This window comes from Centrocercus urophasianus, unplaced genomic scaffold, assembly GCF_019232065.1.
Source record: "Centrocercus urophasianus isolate 14NV4802_14NV808 unplaced genomic scaffold, USGS_Curo_1.0 seq_14, whole genome shotgun sequence".
Lineage (NCBI taxonomy): Eukaryota > Metazoa > Chordata > Aves > Galliformes > Phasianidae > Centrocercus > Centrocercus urophasianus.
In genome coordinates this window covers 27,133,616-27,156,254 of record NW_024884586.1, presented here as the reverse complement: position 1 = coordinate 27,156,254, position 22,639 = coordinate 27,133,616, and the positions used below count along the sequence as shown (strand labels likewise).

At 38.4% G+C, this 22,639-nt stretch overlaps 1 protein-coding gene across 3 annotated transcripts in view; it reads left to right on the top strand.

The window, feature by feature from the left end:
- Positions 1–477: 477 nt before the first annotated feature.
- Positions 478–22,639, top strand: part of PRKD1 (protein kinase D1) — a 109,387-nt gene continuing 87,225 nt past the window's right edge. For 2 of the 3 annotated variants that reach the window (XM_042813301.1, XM_042813300.1), the window contains exon 1: positions 478–681. In XM_042813301.1, coding sequence (XP_042669235.1) covers positions 478–681 — 204 coding nt within the window. The remainder of the gene's footprint in view (positions 682–22,639) is intronic. The other variant, XM_042813302.1, reaches the window with a different exon arrangement.

The window sequence follows — 22,639 nt, the reverse complement described above, 5'->3', positions numbered from 1 at the left end:
GGGAAGGGGATGCTTTTCCCTCCTCAGCCCAGGTATCCGGGGGTTCCCGGCACACGTCACGAGAACACCCCCGTGGTCGTGAAGCCGAGCTCAGTCCTGGCCGCGGCCGCCGTGTGGTAGAGAAACGGCGCGGCACAGCACGGCCCAGCTGAGGGCGCGGCCCGTCCCGCCCCCGCGCCGCGCACAGCGCCAACAGCCGGAGCGGCGGCACCACCTCGGCGGCGCCGGGCCCTGCTCCCTCCTCGCGCCTCTCGTCTCTCGCCGCCTTTTCCTGTCTGCATCCTCTCCGGTCCTCCGCCCCTCTTTCCCCCCACCCCCCCTCGCCATTTTCACCCGGGAGCAACTCGACCGGGACTTCCCTGAAACTTCGCAGAGAAATTCGCCCAGCGCCTCCGTGGCGGCCGCGAACTTTTCACCGCGGCGTCCGCGTCTTTGCCTCCTTCCCCGGCCCCGCGGCGCCCCGGCAGGCTGGTCCCGATGAGCGCTCCACCGCTGCTCCGCCCGCCTAGCCCGCTGCCTCCGCCCGGGGCTGCTGCTGCTGCTGCTGCTGGTGGCGGCGGCGTCGCTTTCCACCTCCAGATCGGGCTGAGCCGGGAGCCTGTGCTGTTGCTACAGGACTCTTCAGGGGACTTCAGCCTGGCCCACGTTCGGGAGATGGCTTGTTCCATCGTCGACCAGAAGGTGAGAAGCGGTTCCCTCCCCCCCCCCCCCCATCCCCGCCATCCCACGGCCGCTGTGGCGACGAACTTTTCTGTCCCGGCCTGCTGGCGGCTTTTCCCGATGCTAGAGCACGGAGTGCAACTTTCCGGCCCTCCTCCGTCGCCCGTCTGGCTCCTTCCCTTCGGCTCCGCTTCTCGGGTTCCCCGGCTGAGGGCGGGATGCTCTCCCACCGCCTCTGCTCCGTTTGTTGGCCAGCGCTCGCTGCGTGAAGTGCCGCGTAGGAACCGGCCCCCGGGTCGCTGCGGCTGCTCCCGGTGCTGTGGGAGGGGGAGGGGGGCGAAACCTGTCATCGCGGCGCCCGGGGCAGCTCTTGTCCCAGCCTCGGCCGGGAGAGGTAGAAACTTTCCACTGGAGGAAAAAAAAAAAAAAAATAAAAAAAAAAGGGAAAAAACCAAAACAAAAAAACCCCCATATTAGCGGCGGCGCAGCTCCCGTTCGATACCCGGGCAGGGCAGCCCAGCTCCCGCGTCCCGCCGCCGCCTAAGGCGGGGCCGGGGGCGCCGCTCGGGCCGGTGGCGCGCGGCGGGGCTCGGGCAGCGCCCCAGCGCTGCTCCTCCGGCAGCCGGGTGGGGGTCTCCGATCGGCCTGGGGCCGAGGGCGAGCCCAGAGCTGGCAGGTGGCCCTGGAGCGGGAAGAGGCCGAGACTTAGAGGAGCAGCCGGGCTCGGCCTAGCTGCAGGTAGCAACTCGGAGCAGAATGCCGACGGGCAGAGGGCTGTAGGAGTTGCGGAGCGCTCGGAGTTCCGCTCCGCCAGGGTCTGCGTGCCTCATCTGCTGCCAGACGCCGTTTCCTATTCTGAGTTGTATAAAATGTTGCACTATCGCAGTGCTTCTTGAGTGAAGGACCAGAGTAACTGTGTCATGATGATTGCAAGACATTACAACTAACTCAGCCAACCAAAACTTAGACATCCGGAATTGTTATAACGCAAAAAGTTGTGATTTTTTTCCTTTGTTTTTACTGAGGTAAAGTATTTTCCAGCAGCACTTTTTTTTTTTTTTTTTTTTTTTTTTTTTTAAAAAAACGTTTTTGTTTTTTTTTTTTTTTTAAAACCCCCCCCCTAAAATTTTTTAAAAAAAAAATTTTCCTTTTTTTTTTTGAAGGGCACCTAATGCAACGTTTTGAAAGAAGAGTTAAACATACAGCTTCACTTCTAAATTCTGTGTCTTAAGAAGTGGCTGGTGACCTGCACTGCTAAACCAAACTGAAGAAAGACACAGCTGTTTTTTAACGTTGCCATATTGGCTATCAGGCTGAAATCTGTTGCTTGGTCACGGAGGTCAGACACAGCTTAACCAGTGCATAGTGCTTTGTCATTCACGTTACTATGCTTGCAGGAATGAAAACATGTTAAGATCGTTGCATGCATTGTTAATGTGTTTGTGCTTGAGGAAAGCACTAATTTCAGGGCATTATAATTAGATCTAGTGTAATCTTTCATACTTCCTAACAATTTCCTAACTTCTTAACAATGCAGTATTGTTTAAAGAAAGCCAAATGCTTTGGCTTTTCCTCCCAGAGTCAGGCTGAAGTCAGAACTGACATAACAATGTCAAACACTTTAATGTGTTGGACGGTACAAAAGAGAAAAGCGTGTACCAATCTTCTTCACAACAATTCCAAGTGAGGAACTTTCTTCTCAGTACAATTTCTCATTGCCCTAGTTCCTGCTTTCTCAAGGCTGGCAAGAAGAATGTGGATAAAAGAAAGTGATAATGAGGAGGTAGAGATGTTTTCCATTTGTTTGTTTGGTGGTTTTTTTTAATTGTTGTTTTACTCCTTGGATGGTGTCCTGCAGTTCCTGCTCTTTGCAGGTTAACTTGTATGTTATTTAGTCCTGAGAATTTTTGTTTTAAATCTGCAAGCATGTCTGTTGACATGAGTCCTGCCACTCACTGTTTCAGTGTCACAGGGGAACTGTTTGCATGTGCAGAGTTACTCTGCATCCTGGCAGAAACTTGTTTAAAAAATGGCCTGGAATCAGATAGCTCTGAGGTAACACCTCCTGTGTGCCAGAGATTGATGATGTTTTCTCTCCCTGAAGTGATCTAAAGTGCTACTTACTCACAATGTAATGTGAAAGATCCGATTGTTCACCGCCATTGTGCAGGAGGTGATGCTGTAACAAATACTTTAATGAAATAGCATGCTATTTCCAAGGTTCCTTGGGTCTGCGTAGGAGGTGGGCAGTGTCTGCAATGTGACTGTTGTCCTAAGGCAATGGTTTGGTCTGGGCTGTTTAAGCAGTGTATCAGGATGAAAATTGTTATTATTATTTTTTTCTTCAGCTTTCCTGTTAGGTCATTGATATCAACTCTGTCTCTGTGGTGATACTGTTAAATATTTAAATGTGCAACTTTATTTGTAGGATTGTGGCAGCTTCTCCTCAGTATCAGTCAGTCAGATGATCTGTTTACAGAGAGTCTCTCCCATGCTGATGTGGGTATACCTGAGTGAAGACATTTATGGCCTTTACTCTGCACAGATTTATTGGCTGAACTTAGTGCTCAGTGCACAGAACTTAGATTAAGTGGAACTGGGGTTCTCAGAGTGTGCAGCATGGAGCATATGTATTCCTGAGTAGGATATGAATATTGAGGGTCTGTGTATGTATATGTGTGCACGTGTATCTGTCTTTGTGTGTACTTATGTATCTTTGTAAATGTGAAACCACAGTATTTAGTACATAAAACCACAACCAAGATATAACTAATATACATATGTATGCACAAATGTAAACTTTTACACGTAGCAAAACTTTTATATATAAACATGAATTTGCATATACTTACACTAGAGGACTTTAAATGGCACCTGAAGTGCAAAGGTTAGGTTTTCTACTTTTATTAGAGTATATATTTACATAATTGATCTAATATATATAATGTAAAAAATGGCATGAGCAAAGAGCGTTTTTCTTTTTCCCGTCATCCATGAGAGGGATTCATTCAGGAATATCATGCTGATATAGTTGTAAATGAATGTTCATAACAAATCTGAAGATGAAATGGTTTGTGCTAGTTTAGGACATAACAGAATTAAATGTGTTTGAGTTTAAGAGCTATACTTAAGATGATTACATTTGGTTCCTCTGAGTCTGTTTCCTTGTCTTTCCTAGAACCGAAGGTGCTGAGGTGTGCTTCCATGGGATCTTCAACTGAATGGGAATTTTAGCATTTAAATTATGTGGTTGACAAGAAATGAGAATATACTGAAAAATATGTATCATGTTTGGCTTTTAGGCTGATCCCCTCATGAGATCAGCAGGAGAGTATTGTAAAATATAGTCTCTGTTTTCTGAATATAAATAGTTTGAATTATTACCCTTTTTGAGTTAGTGGTTTACAATAGGATCACTTATCCAAGGCAAAAGTATAGTGTAGAGCACTCTAAGTAGGAACACAGCATATTTGTAGTTGTTTGAAGTGGTCATGTTACCAAAGACTTTTTTGTTTTAACAGTTATTATAAAAACTAATTTGCTTTTTGCTAGAAAAAGTATTAGTCCAAAGGAGGAAGTTCTATTTTCTGTTTGCTGAAGTTCTTTGCCACCTTTATTATCTCATATAATATACAACTAAGTATCTCATATAATATAAAACTCAACATATACGTGTTGAGTTACTTATTGGCATTGCCAAGTTTTGAAAACTTTGATGTAAATATGTGGTAGAAAATTATTTGGCTTAAGAATATAGTTTTATAGAACAGCCCTTAGATCGACTGCTAAGATGAGATTTGGACCTGATCTTTGGCCATATCTTTGGCATATGAAGACAGAGAAGTTGCTAAGAGGAGTAAACGTGGACCCTGTGCCATCTTTTCTTGAGATCTGCATGGCTTATGTTCTGTGCACTGCAGTGAGATAACCTTTGTAAGCTTGAGGCAGCTTGCATGTGAACTTATGTGAGCTTATGCCCTGCATAAGCATTATGCTTGCGCGCATTTTTTAGTTTCTCATTAAAGGAAAGTAGAACAAACAAAATTTCATCCAAAACAGAAACAAAGTTTGGTCTGCATTGTCTCTGTGTGTTTCAGACTGATGTATAAAAGTAGTTGTGTAGATGGTTAATTCTGAAATTTCACAAATAAAACAAACAAAGAAAAGCCCCAAGCCCAATCCCAGTAATAATAAAACAGAAAATGGGCCATCTCAGGAATGAGGAAGGACAAAAGTAAAATTATAGTTCAAGTGGTGTACAACAAGCGAAGTATCGTACCCAGGTTTATCTCCGTGTAAGATGTTCAGTGGTAAAGTAGCAGAGTTGCCACAAATCAAAGTGAGAGCTCTTTAGAAGTATTTATGTCCTTTATTTGTCCTCTGGAGTTGATCCAAGCACACTTAGGAACAGGTATGCTGTTTGTGCGCCTGGTCATCCTTGATAAGGGAAATCCAACTTATTCTTAAATAAATAAAACAAGAAGACAAAAATAAACCTAGTTTTTTGTTGTTGTTGTTGTTGGGTTTTTTTTCTCCTTTTAGGCCAGAATGTCTAGACCTGCGAGCTTAGTGAAGAAAGGAGTTTTTCTAAAGGTTGATTTGAAATTTGAAAATATGCTTAACTTTTTTTCTGCAAGGGTTTTAAGCAACCATGGAAAACATACAGATTTTGTTCATGTGGATGAAGTTGATTGTTTGCTTGTTTCCCCATAAAATCTACAAACCTGTGCAAAATAAACAAGAGCCTGGTTGTAAGAAAATTATTTCTTTTGGAGTGGGATGAGGACTCAGTAAATAGTATAGGAAGATTTTCTTCAGATAGACAGATAAACAGTGGAGGTTTGTTTTCTTTTTTTTCTTTTTTTTCTTTTTCTTTTGTGCTCTAGCCAAAACTCTTAAATGATCAATTCAACATGCAGATGTAGACATTTCATATACTTACTATGTATTTGTCCTTAATCACATCCTTCTTCTGTTCTGGAAAAGTACAAATGTGTGTCTATCTGTTAAAGCTACATTCCCTAGGAGTCTTTACCTGGTGTACCCCGTAACAGAATGTTTGACTTCTTGTGAATTCTCTGTACTGAACGCTTCCTTCTGCCTGTGTTGTGAAAGCAGAAAGTTGTTGTATTTCATTTTAGGAATGTGAGGTCCCTGGTCGTTATGCATGTAAATATATTTCAAAGTGAAAGTACATTTCTACTCTCACTCTTACAAACTCAAGAGACTTCTGATGTTTGCTGTTCAGTCTTTTATAGACTTTATGTTTGTTATTCTCCACCCTGGAAACTCTAAGTCAGTGTGCACAATGTTGGTTTGTAGATCAGTTTAAATTACCTTTGGAGAATGTGTGAGAGTAAGCCACATATTATATAACTGATGAAAGGGAATCAGTCTGAATTTGTTAAAAGAAACTGGGATTTTTTTTTAAAGAAATGCTGACTTTGTTATTTGTCATGTCTGTGATGGATGAGGAAAGTTGGTGCAATGCTGCTGACTGATTTAGAGCATTTGAGAAATTCCTTGCTAAAGATTAAAGGCCATCAAATGAATTCTCATAGAGTAAGAAGTAAGATGGAGCTTTGGATGTAGGACTGGCTTGTAATCAAAGCAGCTGATGTTTTAATTTTTAAAAGAATTATAAAAGGAGCCTCGTGTTGCTGTTGTGAGACACGTAATTTCCATAATGATTTTGAAAACGATGAGATGAATAAGCAGATGAGCTGCTTCTCTTACTGTTGGTGAGATGAAGCTCAATTGCTATAGAAAGAAACAGAACTTATCCCTGGCGTTACAGCACATATTGAACAGAGGTTCATACTCTCTGTATGACATTCTTAGTGAGTGTAGAATGCTGGAGGTCACCTGTCTATCTGATTCAGAGCTGGTGGGACAGTAACCATATGGATAATTTCTCAATGCCAAGAGCCTCTGGTGCCTCCTGTTGCCACTGTTGGTTTACTACTTGTGTAAAAGTGGTCTGTGCTGGGTCTATGTATGGTACATCTAGAATGTGCCGTGGTCATGTGTGGATTTGTATGCTTTGTCCATGGGTATTTTTCTATCATTTCTGAAAATTTCTCGCAAACATCCAAAGCTATTGTTCTTCTTGTCTAGATTTTTTTTTTTCCTTTTTGGAGAAATCGGGCTGTGTAGTTACAATGTGTACTATATTGTGGTTACCTGCAAGGAAACAAGCAGACTTGAAGGCTGCATGCTGTTACTTTTTGTTTCTTTTTGTTACTTTTTTTGTTTTTAATCAAAACAGTTTCATATAAAAACGAAACAAACTTCTGCTAAATGTGTATTAGCTGATTTGTTTGTTTGTTTTAATGACTCTATGGTAAGGATTAATTTAAAGACATGGAATTTTTGAGATAGGACCATGTGAAATCAAAAATCACAGTTAGCAAGAGAGTTGAGCACAGAGAGACCAGGAGTTGTTTATCTCAAGAAATATGTGATAAGTAGATGTGTTATCTGTGGTTTCTACAATTACTTTTGTCCATATTCTAGACCATCCTTAACTTAACTTTGCTCTCTGCCTGACATCTGGCAAGTTTGTTGACATTATGTAATGTGACTGGAGTTAAATAGATGCAATTAAGTATATAAATTAGAACTCTCTCCCAAGTGTTTATTATGTTTCTACCTCTGTATGGAAGTGTGTGTCGTAGCTTGGTCTATTCTCTAGAGGTAATAAATTAAACCTCATCATACTGGCTGTATACAGGATTTAGTGGTAGCATTTGTCTTGTTCAGCTCTTGCTGCTAGCAGCTGGGTTTCTCCTTCAAATTGTCTTTGGGTGCAGTTATGTGCTTCCCAGATAATATAAACTTGTCCTTTTGGGGATGGACCTGAAATCTTCCTTACGATACATTCCAGTGAAATATTGGTTTTGTACTTCAATGTCATGCTTGAATGTCTCATGCATATAATAGATGTTCTGCTATAAAAGCTACATCATTTTGTTATCATGCCTCATTTGCTCTAAAAGAATGTGGGCTATATGAGAATAAAAAGAACTTTCCTTTTCTGTGGAATGCCTTTCACCTCATCTTTGGGTGTGATTTGCTTTCCCGTAAGTTCACTGTACTTTACCGCTTTGTGTGAGAAAACTTTGGATGCAGATCTTCCTCATGCTTGATGATGGTCCGCAGGATCAGCACAGATGCCCCGTGTGTCAGTGCTCTGCCTGGACATCACCTCCGTTTACATTCTTCTAGCTTCTGTAGTCCCTCTGAATGTGCAGGATTTTGGAAACTAAAATAAATTTGTTTTACAGGCTTTCAACTCTCTACTTCCTTGTACAAGACTTTCAATACTGCTGAGGGCTCTCTTCCTTTTTGGGTCTTTCCTTTTAAATATTCCTATCCACACAGCAATCTAAAATTATGACAGACTTGGTGCAGCTCAAAAAAATCCTGTGTGTAAGATTGAAGTAACTTGTGTCATTCTTTAAACTTCTTAAATTTAAAACTTGAAGTATGTACTTCAAATCAGCTACTTCATGAAGCACATTATTGCTTTTGAATCTTCCTTTTTATCTGCTGGAACAAAATGCAAAGGTTAGAAAGGTAGTGTGGTGTATTACATGATAATGATAATCCAGAAGTAATAAACATCTTACAGTGATATATACATACACAAAGATAGTCATCTGTGTGTGTGTGTGTGCATATGTACATATTTACTTTCCCTTCTTCCGTGCATTTGTGGCTTCTTATTGCTTGTTCCCTGTAATTCTGTGTTCTTTTTTTTGGCTGAGGAAAAGATGATCAAGATGTAAGCTTCCACTTACTGCACAATGATAAGGTGGTACTGTGATAAAGTCTCATAGAGCTTGATAGCCAGATAGCCATTGTTTGCTCCCTATGCCTATGCTGCAGTCAGGATCAGCTCAGGAACAGCAATGATATTAAAGCTAGAGAATGGCAGATAATTTTGATTAGTATCTTTTTTTTTTTCTCCTATTTTTAATTTTTGAAGTAAGAAATGTGAACATATGACATCTAATCTAGTTCCTGGCTGCTCCTAAGGTGTTTAGAGGCTTTTATTTGTGATTGGCATAAAAATATTTTTCCAGTGCATCTTTAAGCATGAGGGACATGAATTGAAAGTACAAACCATGACCAAAGTCTAAGTATAAACTTTTATTTTGTACATTTTAAGGGAATCATATCTGAACATGTTCCATGTAGTCTGAAAGCAAAAAACACACACAAAAAAGTAACCTTGAGATTTATTTTATGTTAGAAATAGTTTTTAGCATCTTGTCAACTGCAAAAGCGCAGAGAAGATAGCAGCTACTGGGAGCAATGTTTTGGCTCTAAGACAATTTCTCTAAAAGATACTCTGTCTTACATACAGCAGTTTCAATGATTGTATATAAAGGGTAATTTATGACTTAAACTTCTTAAATGGTGGCTTTGATTGGTGGGATGGCAGTTTATGAGGATGAAGGCAATCCCACTGGTAAGGAGAACAGCATGGGTTGTTGACATTGTTTCCAGTCTGGTAAAATCAAACAACCTGGAAAATAAATATTTGTGCTCTACATCTAGAAACATATGTCTAGTCTGCCATTAACCTGTGTTTATTTTCATGCTTTTTGTTTTCATGCCATCTTTACTTGATCCAGAGAATGGCGCAGATTCAGACCTATAAACTAATGCCAGTGTTGTGACTTTGAATTTTTAATCTGGTTAATTGATCGTTGCATGTACACCTCCTCTTCTTTCTTCTATTTGAATTTTATTTGGAAGCTATCACACTATCTAGTGGGCTCTGTGTGTTCTTGATGGAAGCTGCATAAACCCTATAGGGGTAGTTACAAAGGTAATAGAGCTAAACTCTTCTACGTGTTGTAAGTAGTCCTGCTGTGAGAAGTCAGGCTTGGTGACTCCTGAGGTTTTAGATGTTTCTGTGGTTTGGAGAATGTCATTCACCATTATCAATAATTAAACTTGCATTTAAATTAAACCAGTAGCATTCCCCTGCCACAGCTTAAGATACAGCTAATTTTATTCAGGAGTTGACATGGTTGTATATGGCTTTTATCAGTCTATGTTTTTCCTTCATGCTTTGCATTGTATCTGTAATCTCTTGCTTGTCTGTGATTAGAGTATTCAAAAATTGAAAACCTAAATCCTGATAGTAGTATGCTCGTAAAAGTAGCAGATAAACAGATCTTTGAGAACGTAGCTATTAAGGAGATACATTGAAGAAATCATTATAATGCTTTGTATGAGATCACCTAGTGCATTTAGAAAAGAAAGCATAGAGTAAAATGAGAAGTTGTGGTTGATAATTACAGATACCTGCAAAAGAGGAGGTAGAAAACAGCTGGAAAAGGTTATTTGTAAAAAAGTTATTTGTAACAGTCCTTTAAAATCTTTATGCTTTTTTTGCATACATTTGTTGCAGATACCTAAGATCTGCTAAGGAGCCTATGATATTATAGAACCTTATTATATGCCATATTGTACGCAGGCAAGAAGTCCCTGCCTCCAGTGATGTGCAGTGAAGGTGTACTGGACAGCTGGTTAAAACACCACAACTTAGGCTGCATGGAAGGATACCTCAACATTTAAAGCAGCAGTTTATCAACAGTGTCTTTTGAAGATGGCCCTATAAGAAATTTATCCTAGGTTGTAAGCAAAACCATGGAATTTCTTCAGGGCAAAAATGGCTGGTAAAATATCAGCCTCTTAATAATGAAATGAATACCTTAAATCCTATGGTTTGGAAACAAAAACAACAAAGGTACTGTTATACAAGGAAGAACCCTGACTGGATTATCTATCCTTATGTGGAGATGCATAGGCTTTGTCCATGAGAAGATTAAAGGAAGGAATAATATGATGAAATAATGTACCCACCTGCCTCAAAGATTGTTTTAAGTAGAAGAGTGTGTGATTTGTCAAGGAAGGAAAAGAATATACTACTTAAGAAGTGAGCAGACAGAGAATGTACTTGATTCATCTGTCTTCACAGGGATAATGCGTGTGTTAGAGATGTTGCACAGGAAAAAAATGCTCGTTTTACACACCACCTTCCTATTAGGTCTTGGAAGGGAAAGCAAAGCTGAGGTTACTGCTTGTTGTGTTATTTCCTGTTTTTCTTCCCTTTTCCACCTTTGTCTGTAATTCCTATGCTTCTTAATGGGCTCTTATAAAATAATCATACTATGTAATTTAGGCATCTGAAGTTAATACCATGGACTGGTAGATAGCTGTTGAATAAAGTAGGGGCATACAATCTAAGCTAAAATTTACTTGTTGGTTGCTTAACAACATATCTGAAAAAGTGCTACATGTTCACAGATTTCACATAGACACGTGCAGTTATATGTTCAAATGTAAGAATACTAATGTTAGGGTAACATTCAGAGAACTGTGGAGTTCACACTTTTTTGTGAATTACACTATTTCATTTAATATCTTGTTTTATTCAGAATTAAGTATTTTTTGTTGTTATAAATAAAACTTAAAATCTGTCATGCTGAGTTTGACAAGTTTAATTTTTTTTCTATAACCTAGATAAGAGAATAAGGATGAAAACTGCTTTAAGACTTGAGCGTGAAACAAAAATTTCTAAACTTCTAAAGCTACTGAAAATCATTTCTGATTGTCCAAAGGTGGCCTGAGAACAAAAAAACCAAACTTGATGGATTCAGCTTTAAAAGTGTCAGTTTTCATATTTGAGAGGTAAATATTGTATATATGAAAACTTGCTAGAAAGTATCTGGAGATGCCTCTGGAAAAGAACTGAAAGAGAATAGACCATCAGGGATCTCTATAAAAAAACTGTGTGTGTCTCATTCATTGTTGGTGAGTAAAGCTCCTTTGTGAAGCTACTTTTTTTTCTTTAATTTAAAAGCCTTTTGTGCTGTTAAGAATTATTATTATTTTTTTAATATTAATGTTATTGTTTTTTTTCTATTTAGTAGTACAAGAAGATAGTGTTAAATGTGGAGGTGGGTCTCCCTGACTGTGGTGGGGGTTTGGAGCTTCATAATCCTTGAGGTCCCTTACAAGCTGGGCCATTCTGTGGTTCTGTGAGATTCTGGAAATACCAAAAACTTTCTGTAATTAGAGAGGTTTTGCAAAGGGCAAGTCAGACCTCAGCTTCAATTTTTTTTGAATAGGAGAGCCTAAAGGTCTGTCAGTAGTGTGAAAGTCCAAATGTGTTCCAATTAAAAATGAACACTGTATGTAACTGTGTTGATGTCATGATTATATGAGTACAGACACTCAACAGAAAAAAAAAAAAAGGAAGACTCAACCTCATGATACCTACAAACACATTTATTGAGTGTTAGAATTTTTTTTTTTTTCCAAAAAAGTTATTTGATTGCAAAATTGGCATTCAGATCTTCATGAATTAAATGATCAACAAGTTCTACAAAAAACTTGAAAATACACAAAGCTTAAATTAAAAGTGTCTGTGTGTGCTTTTATTATTTTTCTTGGAGCATAGGAATTGCTTATGTGTGTAGATGTGGCATTATGAGAACACACAACATCTTGTCTTTATTCAAGTTGAAAACATAAGCACTAGATTAACTTTCTAAAATCTGCGTCTTCAGTATATTGAAATTCATTTCTGAGCTGACTTTAAGGACATTTGTATTAAGGGTTATAATAAGTAATGAATTGTGTAATGGTATGATCATTTCTCTGATTCCTGCTGGCCATATTGTTGAGCAAGTCACTTTATTCCTTAATATATAAGTTTCCCTTTCTGAATGGCATATTGATAGTGAGGAAGACTGTATGAATAAAGCAAGATTTTGATTGCAACTCATTTTAATGAAATTGTTAACTCCTGTTTTGTGATGAATCTTTGAATTTACATTACAAATATGTGTGTATACAGCTGGAATTGTTGATGAATATTTATGTAATAAATCCTTATAATGTTTCTGAAATGATATGTGACTATTTAGATACTTGCTAGTTGAAAATAACTATACAGTAAATAAAAGAGGACATGCAGTTATCATAGTTATTGGAAAGATGTTCTAAGCTCTTAATGTTGTGATTGACCCAGCTCTTTAGTTCTCTAATGTGGAGCGTTTTCATTGATTTGAATTCAGTATTGACCCTGCTCTGAGCAGCAGCTTGGATGAGGTGACCTCTCAAGGTCTTTTTTCAACCTCAATTCTACAGTTCCACAAGGTAAAAAACTGAAAACAGCTGCTTCTATTATTCAGGAAAACTTGAATTTTCTGCTTAATGATAATTCACTCATCTTTTGTGATTTCATAGCGGATTACAAAAAGGACCACAACTTGTAAATTTATATCAGAGTCTGCTTTATCTATTATTTTTTTTTTTTTTAATTAAACTTCCATTAAGCTGCAAATAGTGGCAGTCGGCCTTATGTGCTGCTTTATTATATCATGCTTTCTCCTTTCGAAGGAAAAGGTTATTTTTCCATTTATTTTTGACTATTTCATTGAAATGCATAGATTCTTTTAAAATTTATCTTTTAATTCTTAAAGAAAAATTTAGAAATCAAATTACTACGTAATTATTTCTATCTTCTTGGTTGTGTTTTAATACAAGATCCATAAAATGGACAAAAAGTTAAATGAAAGTGTAATCTTCTTGTATTTGTAACATAATTCCATTCCCTTAGATTACTATTGTATTCAGTACTATTTACAATTTTTCTTGGTATTTAAAAATTCAAAAGCAAAAATTACTCTGTTCAGTGAGAGCTTCTTTTTAACTGTATGTGCTATACACAAGGTAAATCTGGATGATCTTTTCACCTGTGTGAAGAACAATTGAGTTTCTCATTATTTCATGTAAAAATGATTAGAATAATTGCTCAGTGTGTTGATGCTCAGAACTCTTGGTTTCTCTTTTGAGTGGAGCATTAATTCTATAGCACTTAAGTATGCATTTAACTTTTCTTGTATCAGCTATCTGATCCAGTGTAGGGCTGTTCTGAAAGGTCAGTGAGGGAATAGAAACAAATGACAGACAGGCGGAGTGAACACTTGGAAGAAACTGAGTCTTGGATTTTTCTCTCTAAGACTTTAAATGTTTGTTCTTCTGTCACCTGAAATAATTATTCTTCTGTTGAATATATTTGTGTTGCATTTGATGGAAGACTAGAAATGCCAAAGAACATCAACATTCTTACATTTTCCAGAGATCAACATTTAGATAGAGTAAGGAGCCAAGTAACCTGACTGAAGGTAGGTTGCCTGTGAGCTTATGTTTTGTTAAACCTCAGAGAATTCTCATAGGAGAAAGACATTTCAATTAGTGTAGGTACATAAATAATAGTTGCAGGACAATAGAGCACTCCTACCTCCTATTTGTCAGTCATTTTATGGAATTGAATTTTGTATTTTGTATGGTATTATTCATATTATGAGGAGAAATGTTTACAAATATTTATATGCTTGTATTATACACTTGGGCTATTATGGGTGTTGTGCAAAAAACCCTCTTCAGTATACTGAAATCATTATAGGAAAAATATAAGACATATAAACAGTAACCAGGTGAATTATTCTCTTTTTCTTCTGAGAAATTAATCAAGATGTTTTTGAAATAGTGTTTAAGTGAGATTTTTTTTCCAGGTTCCATTCTGGAATTAATTTTTTTATATTTCTTGGAAACTATGGTCTAGATAGTGGGAACATAGGCAGATACTGTGGTTTTGGAAAAGGACCATTCTAATATTTTGTACAATACTTCTGTAGGCATTATTCATAGTAAAATGCCAAGATACCATGAATACTTGTATGTGTTCTTCTGTTTTGTTTTTAATCGCACAGTAGTGAGTGGATGAAGGAAAACTGCAAGTAAATGTTTTTCTAGAAAGTATGCTGAAGGTTGTCATGTAGTGACTTAGGCTGGAAAAGCTGGACAATAGTAAATGAGGGGCAGCTAATGAAAACAGATATCAAAGTTATCTGCATAAACAAATCTTTTGCTTGGAATCCTTATAATAACAAAAGGATAATCTAGAGCGTGTGATGGGCTTGCTGTAATCTCTTACTAGAATGGTCATTAATATAAAACTGAGTGACTGAAGGGGCTGGAGCCAGGATCTACCCCTTCACAGACTCTAAGGGTTGGCCGTGGAGGTGAGGGCATCTCTTGCTGGAGTTTCCTGCCTACCTGAGGCCTTCTGAAAGTAAGCAGCTATTTTCTTTCATTTCTGTGTCTGTGGCTGCTGCATTTGACCTTATTTTCATTTGCTGTAGCCAAAAACTTTGCTACCCCACTATTATTGTGGTACTATCCATCCTATTATAGCATTACACTTTATTTTTTTTAAGGGTTTATACAAAATTACACAGCATTGTTGAGTTGGACATGACTTTATCTGATGTCTCATCTTTTGGAATACGGTTTTTTCTGCTTACTATTTAGATGCTCTTTTATGAAGTAAAAGTTGAGAGAGATGCCAAGAAAAATATCCTATATGTAGACTTAAAAAAAAATTATACTATGCATAAAAATTATACTCTAAAAAGAACACTGACTTTTTAAAAGGTTAAAAAAACAATGTAATATTTTACCTTTAGAACTGGTATTTTCCTATATACTTGAGCACTCACAAGAAATTATACCTCTTGGAGGAGAAGTATTTATTTAATTATGTGCTAGTCATGAGCTCACAAAAATATCATTTTAAAAACATGTTGTTCCACATGAATACACTTTTCTCTACTTAACATAGATAGTGATATGCATTGTGGCAAGTCCTAGGGTGTGAGAGACTTAGAGTGCTGTGTGGAATTGAATTTTCTTATACAATGGAAAGTTGGCTTTGAAAATGCAAAAAAAAAATCTAGCTGAACATAAAAGAAATACAAAAGAAAACAACAATTTTTGAATTAAATATCAAAAGTTCTGACTGTCATCATTTTATGATTTTGGTGGTAGTGGTAGTATTCCACAACATAACATCATGTAGTGCATGTTATCTTGCATTCCAATATCTTATTTAGTGAATTAGTTTGCTTCTCTTCAGGTCATTGCTGCTGTTTTGTTTTTAGGCCCATCTCTCTACCCTTTTCTCCTTTTTCCTTTTCCCCTTCCTGTGGCATGGGTTCATGGGTCCCTCTCTCCCCGCTAGTCATGGAAGTGGGCCAAACCAGCTTTTAAACCGATGACACGACTCGACTGAAGTAAAAATTTCCTAGATTTTAATGCATATCAACAAATATTTTTTGTCATCAAGCTAACTTTTTGCAGATATTCTGTTCTATAGATATCAATTTGCACAGTTTTTTTCTTTTTTTAACAAACCAACCAACTTTTTACAAGTGTGTGGCAACAGAAAACGTTACTTTCTCCAGGTGTAGAATCTTTAACATCCGAAAATTGCTGTGATAGCATGTAGTCTGTGGTTCAGGACTTGCAGAAATGCATTGCTAATGGTGGTTACTGTGCTGAAAAATAGTATTTAGTAGCTGTGAATTTGCTCTATTGAATAGCGCGATTGTTCCCTTTACCTGTTGTAGTTTCCATGGAAATAAATAGGAGGTATTACTTTTCATAGAATCATAGAATCATAGAATCACCAAGGTTGGAAAAGACCTAAAAGATCATCCAGTCCAACCGTTCACCTATTCCCAATAGCTCCTACTAAACCATGTCCCTCAACACAACATCCAGTCTTTATCCATTTTTGGAATGGCTTAGCTGTGTTACAATGTCAGTGATACTCTTGATGCCCCCCAAGCCCAAGTCAATGAACTAACCAAATAATCTCTCATACTCTGCAGCTAAATGAAGCAAAGGTCAAAGAAATCAACCGACTTCTATAATGGTCCTTAATAGATTTCTCCAGTACCTGTTTCCATATAAAATTCTCATCTATATAATTTGGTTTTACCAGCCTGCCATTGACTACGGGATTAAGATCTTAACAAGCCTATGTAAATAAACTAACATGATAGTTGCCCTCCAAACATGAGCCTGCACCTGTTTCTCTATGAGTCTTTTAGCGCTGGAATGAGATGTCACGAAATTATTTCTTTAGAAAAGCAGTATCAGTTTTCCTACTGCTATTCCTGATCTTTTCAAACTTCGTGTTCATTCTTATTCAGTATGTAATGCCTGAATCCTTTTTCTGAAGAAATGTTAACTGGTTGTTTGTCATGTCTACTTTTTCCTGTCTCCAGTAAAACATTTCTGTAAAACTTCTTCCTCTTTTCTTCAAGTCACTGCTTCATTTTTGGAGATCTTTTTGAATTCCAATCCTGTTTGTCATGCGTGTGCTGTCTGTCTCAGTTTCATATAGTAATGAAATTTTAAAAAGAATATTCTCTGTTATTTTTTCTTTATCCAGGTATTCAGTGTTCTCTTGGTTTAGTTATACAATCTCCTTTTAAGACAATTTCAGCAAAGTAATACCAATTTTGCTTTGAAGAATGTCCATTAATTAAGGAAAGATGCTTTGAGGAGGAAAGATTTGCCGACCAGTCTTGTCATTCTCAGATTCCTCTCTTTTCCCCTGATTTTTACATCCAATAGGCTTTTGTTCAAGTCCTCCCCTACTGCATTTGCTCATGAGTTTTCAAACGCAACTTGAAAATACTAGAATTGCTTTGAATTGCTTCAAAATATACTAGATGAGATTCAGCATCAGCCTTTATTGAAAACATTGGAGTTAAGTACACTGATCTCTTTTTTTTTCCAGTCTGGTCTGTCATATTTTTCCAATTATGTTTGAATCTTAATGAAAGGAAAACATTTCAAAGTTAAATATTTTTGATGTCTGCACAGTGTTATCAGGAAAACTCTTTCGTTATATGTTTTTAAGACCACAACTGTAATCTAATTGATACTTGCTATTGTTCATACTTTTTACTAATATAGTGGCCTTTTTTTGTTTATAGTGTTGTTTTATTCTCGTTCTCTGTACTCCATTCTAAATGCTTTCATGTTTGAGTTCAATCAAAAATACAATTTTACCTAGTTCAGTGTTTCAGTGTTCTTACTGCTGATTTCTTAGACTTTTCACAAGCCATCAGATTATAGAAGACTGAAAGGCAACTGCTTTTATTTTACTCTTCCTATCTTCTCTGTAGAGTGTGAACTCTATCATGCTGTGGTTGCTTCCAGTCCAAAAGCCTTTCATGTTCTTGGTCTCAGTAATTTCCCTTTGTATTGATTGTGTTCAGAATTTGAGGAACCTTTTTTTTTTTTTTTTACCTTACAAAAATATTTGCCAATGCATTCCAAGAACTTGAGGGACAATCTTATGCCTTAGTGACCAGTATAGTACAAAGAGGAAAGGATAGAGAGTTTATTTGTGCAGCTTGCTACATACAGTCTTGGGAATATATATTCACATTGCATATTTTTCAACTATGGGAAATGTGCACCAGGTACTGGGCCTTAGTGTGTTGTGGCATATGTCTGTGAGTCATGCAGAGCAAATGTCTGTACAGATCTATGTACATGCACAGGGAACATGCTGCTTGGAGAGCTTTGGGGAGATTCACTTCCTTCCTGGGTAGATACTCTCATCTGCCTTACAAATGGGGTGCTCCTGTACATGGGTTCAGCTTTGGTTCCATCAGAGAGGAAACTATGCTCAATGGAACAGTGGTGTGTTTCAGTATGTACTGTATAACTAGCAATGGATGCAAGGCACTTTTGTACCTGATGTAGTCATGTGAACCATTTTACAAGTTAGTTAAGTCTTAATTGCCCATTGTAACATCCCCATTTTTAAGTTAATACACAAACTGTGGAGAATAAATGTTTTCTGAGTTATTTTTTTTTTTTTCCTCCTGTAATGTTCCTATTTCTTACAGCTTTGTACATGTTGCTGTATTTTCGGTGTTTACTATGGAGTTCTGTTACACCTCCTTACTGTGTTAAAGGGAAATAAGCCATGTGCAGTCCTTGCTGCAGAAAAACCTTGTGGCGTACTTGTCTGCATTAGGAGGAGTGATGCCAACAGGCTGAGGGAAGTAATCCTTAACCTCTGCTTAGCACTGATGTGGCCTTGCAAGTTCAGGGCTCCTCAGTACAAGGGAGACATGGAGCTGCTGGAGAGAATCCAGAGAAGAGCTGCTGTGTGTCTCTCCCATTAGGAAAGGCTGAGAGAGCTTGGTCTGTCTAGAATGGAATACTCAGTTGGAAAGACCTACAGATATAAAGTCCTACTCTCCGACCTCTTCAGGGCTAACCAAATGTTGAAGTATATTATTAAGGGCTTTGTCCAAGTTCCTTTTGAACACTTACAGGAGAGGAACTGAAGCCTGCAGAAGAGTAGGTGCAGGTGAATCTTAGCAATGCATGTAATTTGATAGCAGTGAATTGAAACCAAAGTGAAAAGAAAAGGGAGCCAAACTCTTTTCAGTGGTGTCCAGTTGCATCAACATTAAGGAATGCATTTTATTCCATAGTTAAAGTTGTGTCATTTCTTTGAGTTCAGTGAAAATTAAGATTGAAGAAATATAGGTGTTCTTTTCCTGGGTGGGGGGGATGGGAACTTCATATTCTGTGTCTCAGTTGACATTCCTTCTGTGGTCTTTTGTCTTTATGTACATATCCTGGGCAACATTTTCAGTTGTTGTATTTCTCTTTTTGAATGTTTTCCCCCTATTAGAGTATCTGGTATCTATAATCTGACGCTCTCAAAATTTTGATTATTTGGTTTATCTGCGATGTCAAGGATTCCTGCGTGGTTTCCAAGTACTATCCAGGTTAAGGGCTTCCAAGAGCAAGTCAGTGCAGTCAGATCAGGAATGACATGGGCAGCAATTGCATAATAAAGTGCAATGGTTTTTGAAGAAGTCCTAGCAAACTATGTTACTGAAAGTGAACAGCGTGTTGGCAACTGTTGTCCACATTCTTAGATAATAATCATCCAATGTTTGTTAAATATAAGAAGGAGAAAAGGCATGAACGTATTTGTGGAAATAAATATTCAGGAAAAGGGATTTTTTGATTTATTGGTTAAAAAAATTTACAAAAAAAGTAAGGTGTATTTTGTACTTTGTACTCTGCCACTTCATGGCATATGTATCTACTCCACATCTTCAAGTATGCGCTGTTTTGTAGTACAGCCAAGTAAGCAAGCAGCAAAAACTAATTTCAACTAGAGGTTATAGAAACAGGAGCATGATTTGGAAGGGGTTATTTGACTGTCTTCTCTTCTGGCAGGGAAAATAGCTGATAAAATATGAAGGTCTCTTTCAAAACTTTACCTGTATTTATTTTTACTTCTGTTTCCTTGTGTACAGACTGACTGTATGTGGCTGTTTTCCACCCAATGCTTTCTGAAACTACATTAATATGTCGTTTGTCTTTGCTTCTGTCAAATCCATAACTAATGACAAACTTGTGCTTTAAAAATTAATCAGACTTTTTCTTGGGGAATGAGTGTGTGATTTGCTTGTAACGATTTTATCCAGAGATGAGAAAAACAATCAAGAATGTAAATGAACAGTAGTAAAAAAGCATAAGATTTAGAAATGTTTACACTGGTAGAAGTTTCTATAGCAGCTCAAATCATTCTTAAAAACATTCTTAAAATGGTTTGCTATAAGTGAATCACAGATGAATAACAGATCTGAAAGCGTCTTGGACGTAGCTATGTTAGAACATTCAAATATGTCCTTACAAACAAATGAAGACTTTAAATGTTTTTATAAGTTACAGAGCAACATGTATATATGTGTAATTTCTACATATAAATTAAAAGGTGATCTTTTCTCACCCAGATCAAAAAGTGTAAATCATTTTTAGTAACCCGTGCATTTCTAAACCACATGAAGAAGTTTGAGTGACAACTTCTAACCCATCAATGATGATCTCTGTAGGAACTGTTAAGTAAACATGGGAATAGTTGTGGAACAATTCCTACTCAGTAACTAGACATCTGCATCCTAAAATTGTCAAATGTGTGATCCTAAGTGATCTTACTTTTGCTATCAGAGAAAAGTCAGAAAAGTATAGCTGTGATTTTCCTTAATTGCTGGAGAACAAGGCTTGTTGGTTTGAATGTAGCATTAAAGCAGCAGGAGCAGTGATACTGCAAATTAGATGAGATACTGCATTTCAGTTAAAAATTAAGGATTAAGTTTCAGTTTTTATGAGGTTTCTTGTTAAACAGCTTCAAAAATATTTCTAGTTTAAAGCAATAAGTTGGAATAGTTTTCCAGTGTCTTTGTGTCTTCTGATCTAAATTGATTGACATGTCTAAAAATGTGCAGAATATCGCCATGCTTTACCAGGACAAATTTGTTGAGGTTCCAATATATGGGACACATTAAGTTACAACCGTGAAATGTAGATTTAAATCTTTGTCATGCTGCTGCTATCATAAAGGTAAATCTTTGTTACCCTGAAGTTGTCTACAACTCTAGCATTTTCTTTTTGTGATATTAGCATGCATGAATGCCCATGGAGAGGAGCTGCAGCTGAAGGGGTGTGGTTTTGCTCATCATGTACTAAACCTAATTTGGTTTTTGTCTCATGAAATGTGGAGTGAATCTGAGCTAGGATTCTAATAATTTGACTGCACCCTTTTTTCCCCTCTCCAGTTAAAAAATAAATAAAAAATACAGTTTGCTGTGACCGTTGTGGCAATAGTGAAGTAGAAGCTATGCTGAAGTTGAATATGTAGTGACTGATATAGCTGAAATAGGTAACTTAAAGGAAAATATAGGGAGATGAATAGGATAAAAAATAGGAATAAAGAATTGCTTGTAAAATTCTTAATTTTAAAATAGAGATCAAAGGTAATTTTATTTCTGTAGTTAAGAAGGTCCCGTTTAGATATAGAGTTTTGGAACATATGGTTTGTTTACATTGTAGACTTACAAAGAAGAGGCTACAGAAGAATCACAGAATCACAGAATCACCCGGGTTGGAAGGGACCTCAAGGATCATGTAGTTCCAACCCCCCTGCCTAGCAGGGCCACTAAACATACACATTCAGATCAGGTTGCCCAGGACCCCATCCAACCTGGCCTTGAACGCGTCCAAGGACGGGGCATCCACAACCTCCCTGGGCAGCCTGTTCCAGGGCCTAACCACTCTCCTTGTATAGAACTTCCCCCTAACATCCAACCTAAATCTTCCCTCCTTCAACTTCGATCCATTTCCCCTAGTCCTGCTATTGTCAGCCCTTTTGAAGAGTTTACTCCCCTCCTGGGTGTAGGTTCCCTTCAGGTATTGATAGGCTGCAATGAGGTCACCCCGCAGCCTTCTCTTCTCCAGGCTGAACAAGCCCAACTCCCTCAGCCTGTCCTCATAGGGGAGGTGCTCCAGCCCCCTGATCATCTTAGTCGCCCTCCTCTGGACCCTTTCCAAAATCTCTATGTCTTTCTTGTACTGAGGGCTCCACACCTGGACACAGTACTCCAGATGGGGCCTCACAAGAGCCGAGTAGAGAGGGACAATCACCTCCCTGTCCCTGCTGACCACCCCTCTCCTGATGGAGCCCAGGATCCCATTTGCCTTTCGAGCTGCCAGAGCACACTGCTGGCTCATGTTAAGTCTCTCGTCCATCAGGACCCCCAGGTCCTTCTCTGCCGAGCTGCTCTCAAGGCCCACTCCTCCCAGCCTGTACGGGTGCCTGGGGTTCTTCCGGCCCAAATGCAAAACCTTGCACTTTGCCATGTTGAACCTCATTAGGTTCACCCGAGCCCAGCTTTCCAGCCTGTCGAGGTCCCTCTGAATGGCATCCCTTCCTTCCACCGTATCAACCGCACCACTCAGCTTGGTGTTGTCAGCAAACTTGCTGAGGGTGCACTCAATTCCCTCATCATCAATGTCATTAATAAAGATGTTAAAGAGCACCGGTCCCAAGACAGACCCTTGGGGGACACCACTTGTTACCGGCCTCCACCTGGACATAGAGCCATTGACCACCACCCTCTGTCTGCGGCCTTTCAACCAATTGCTTATCCATTGGGTCGTCCACCCATCAAATCCATGTCCAAGTCCATGAACTTTTTAATTTGCTCCACGCTTC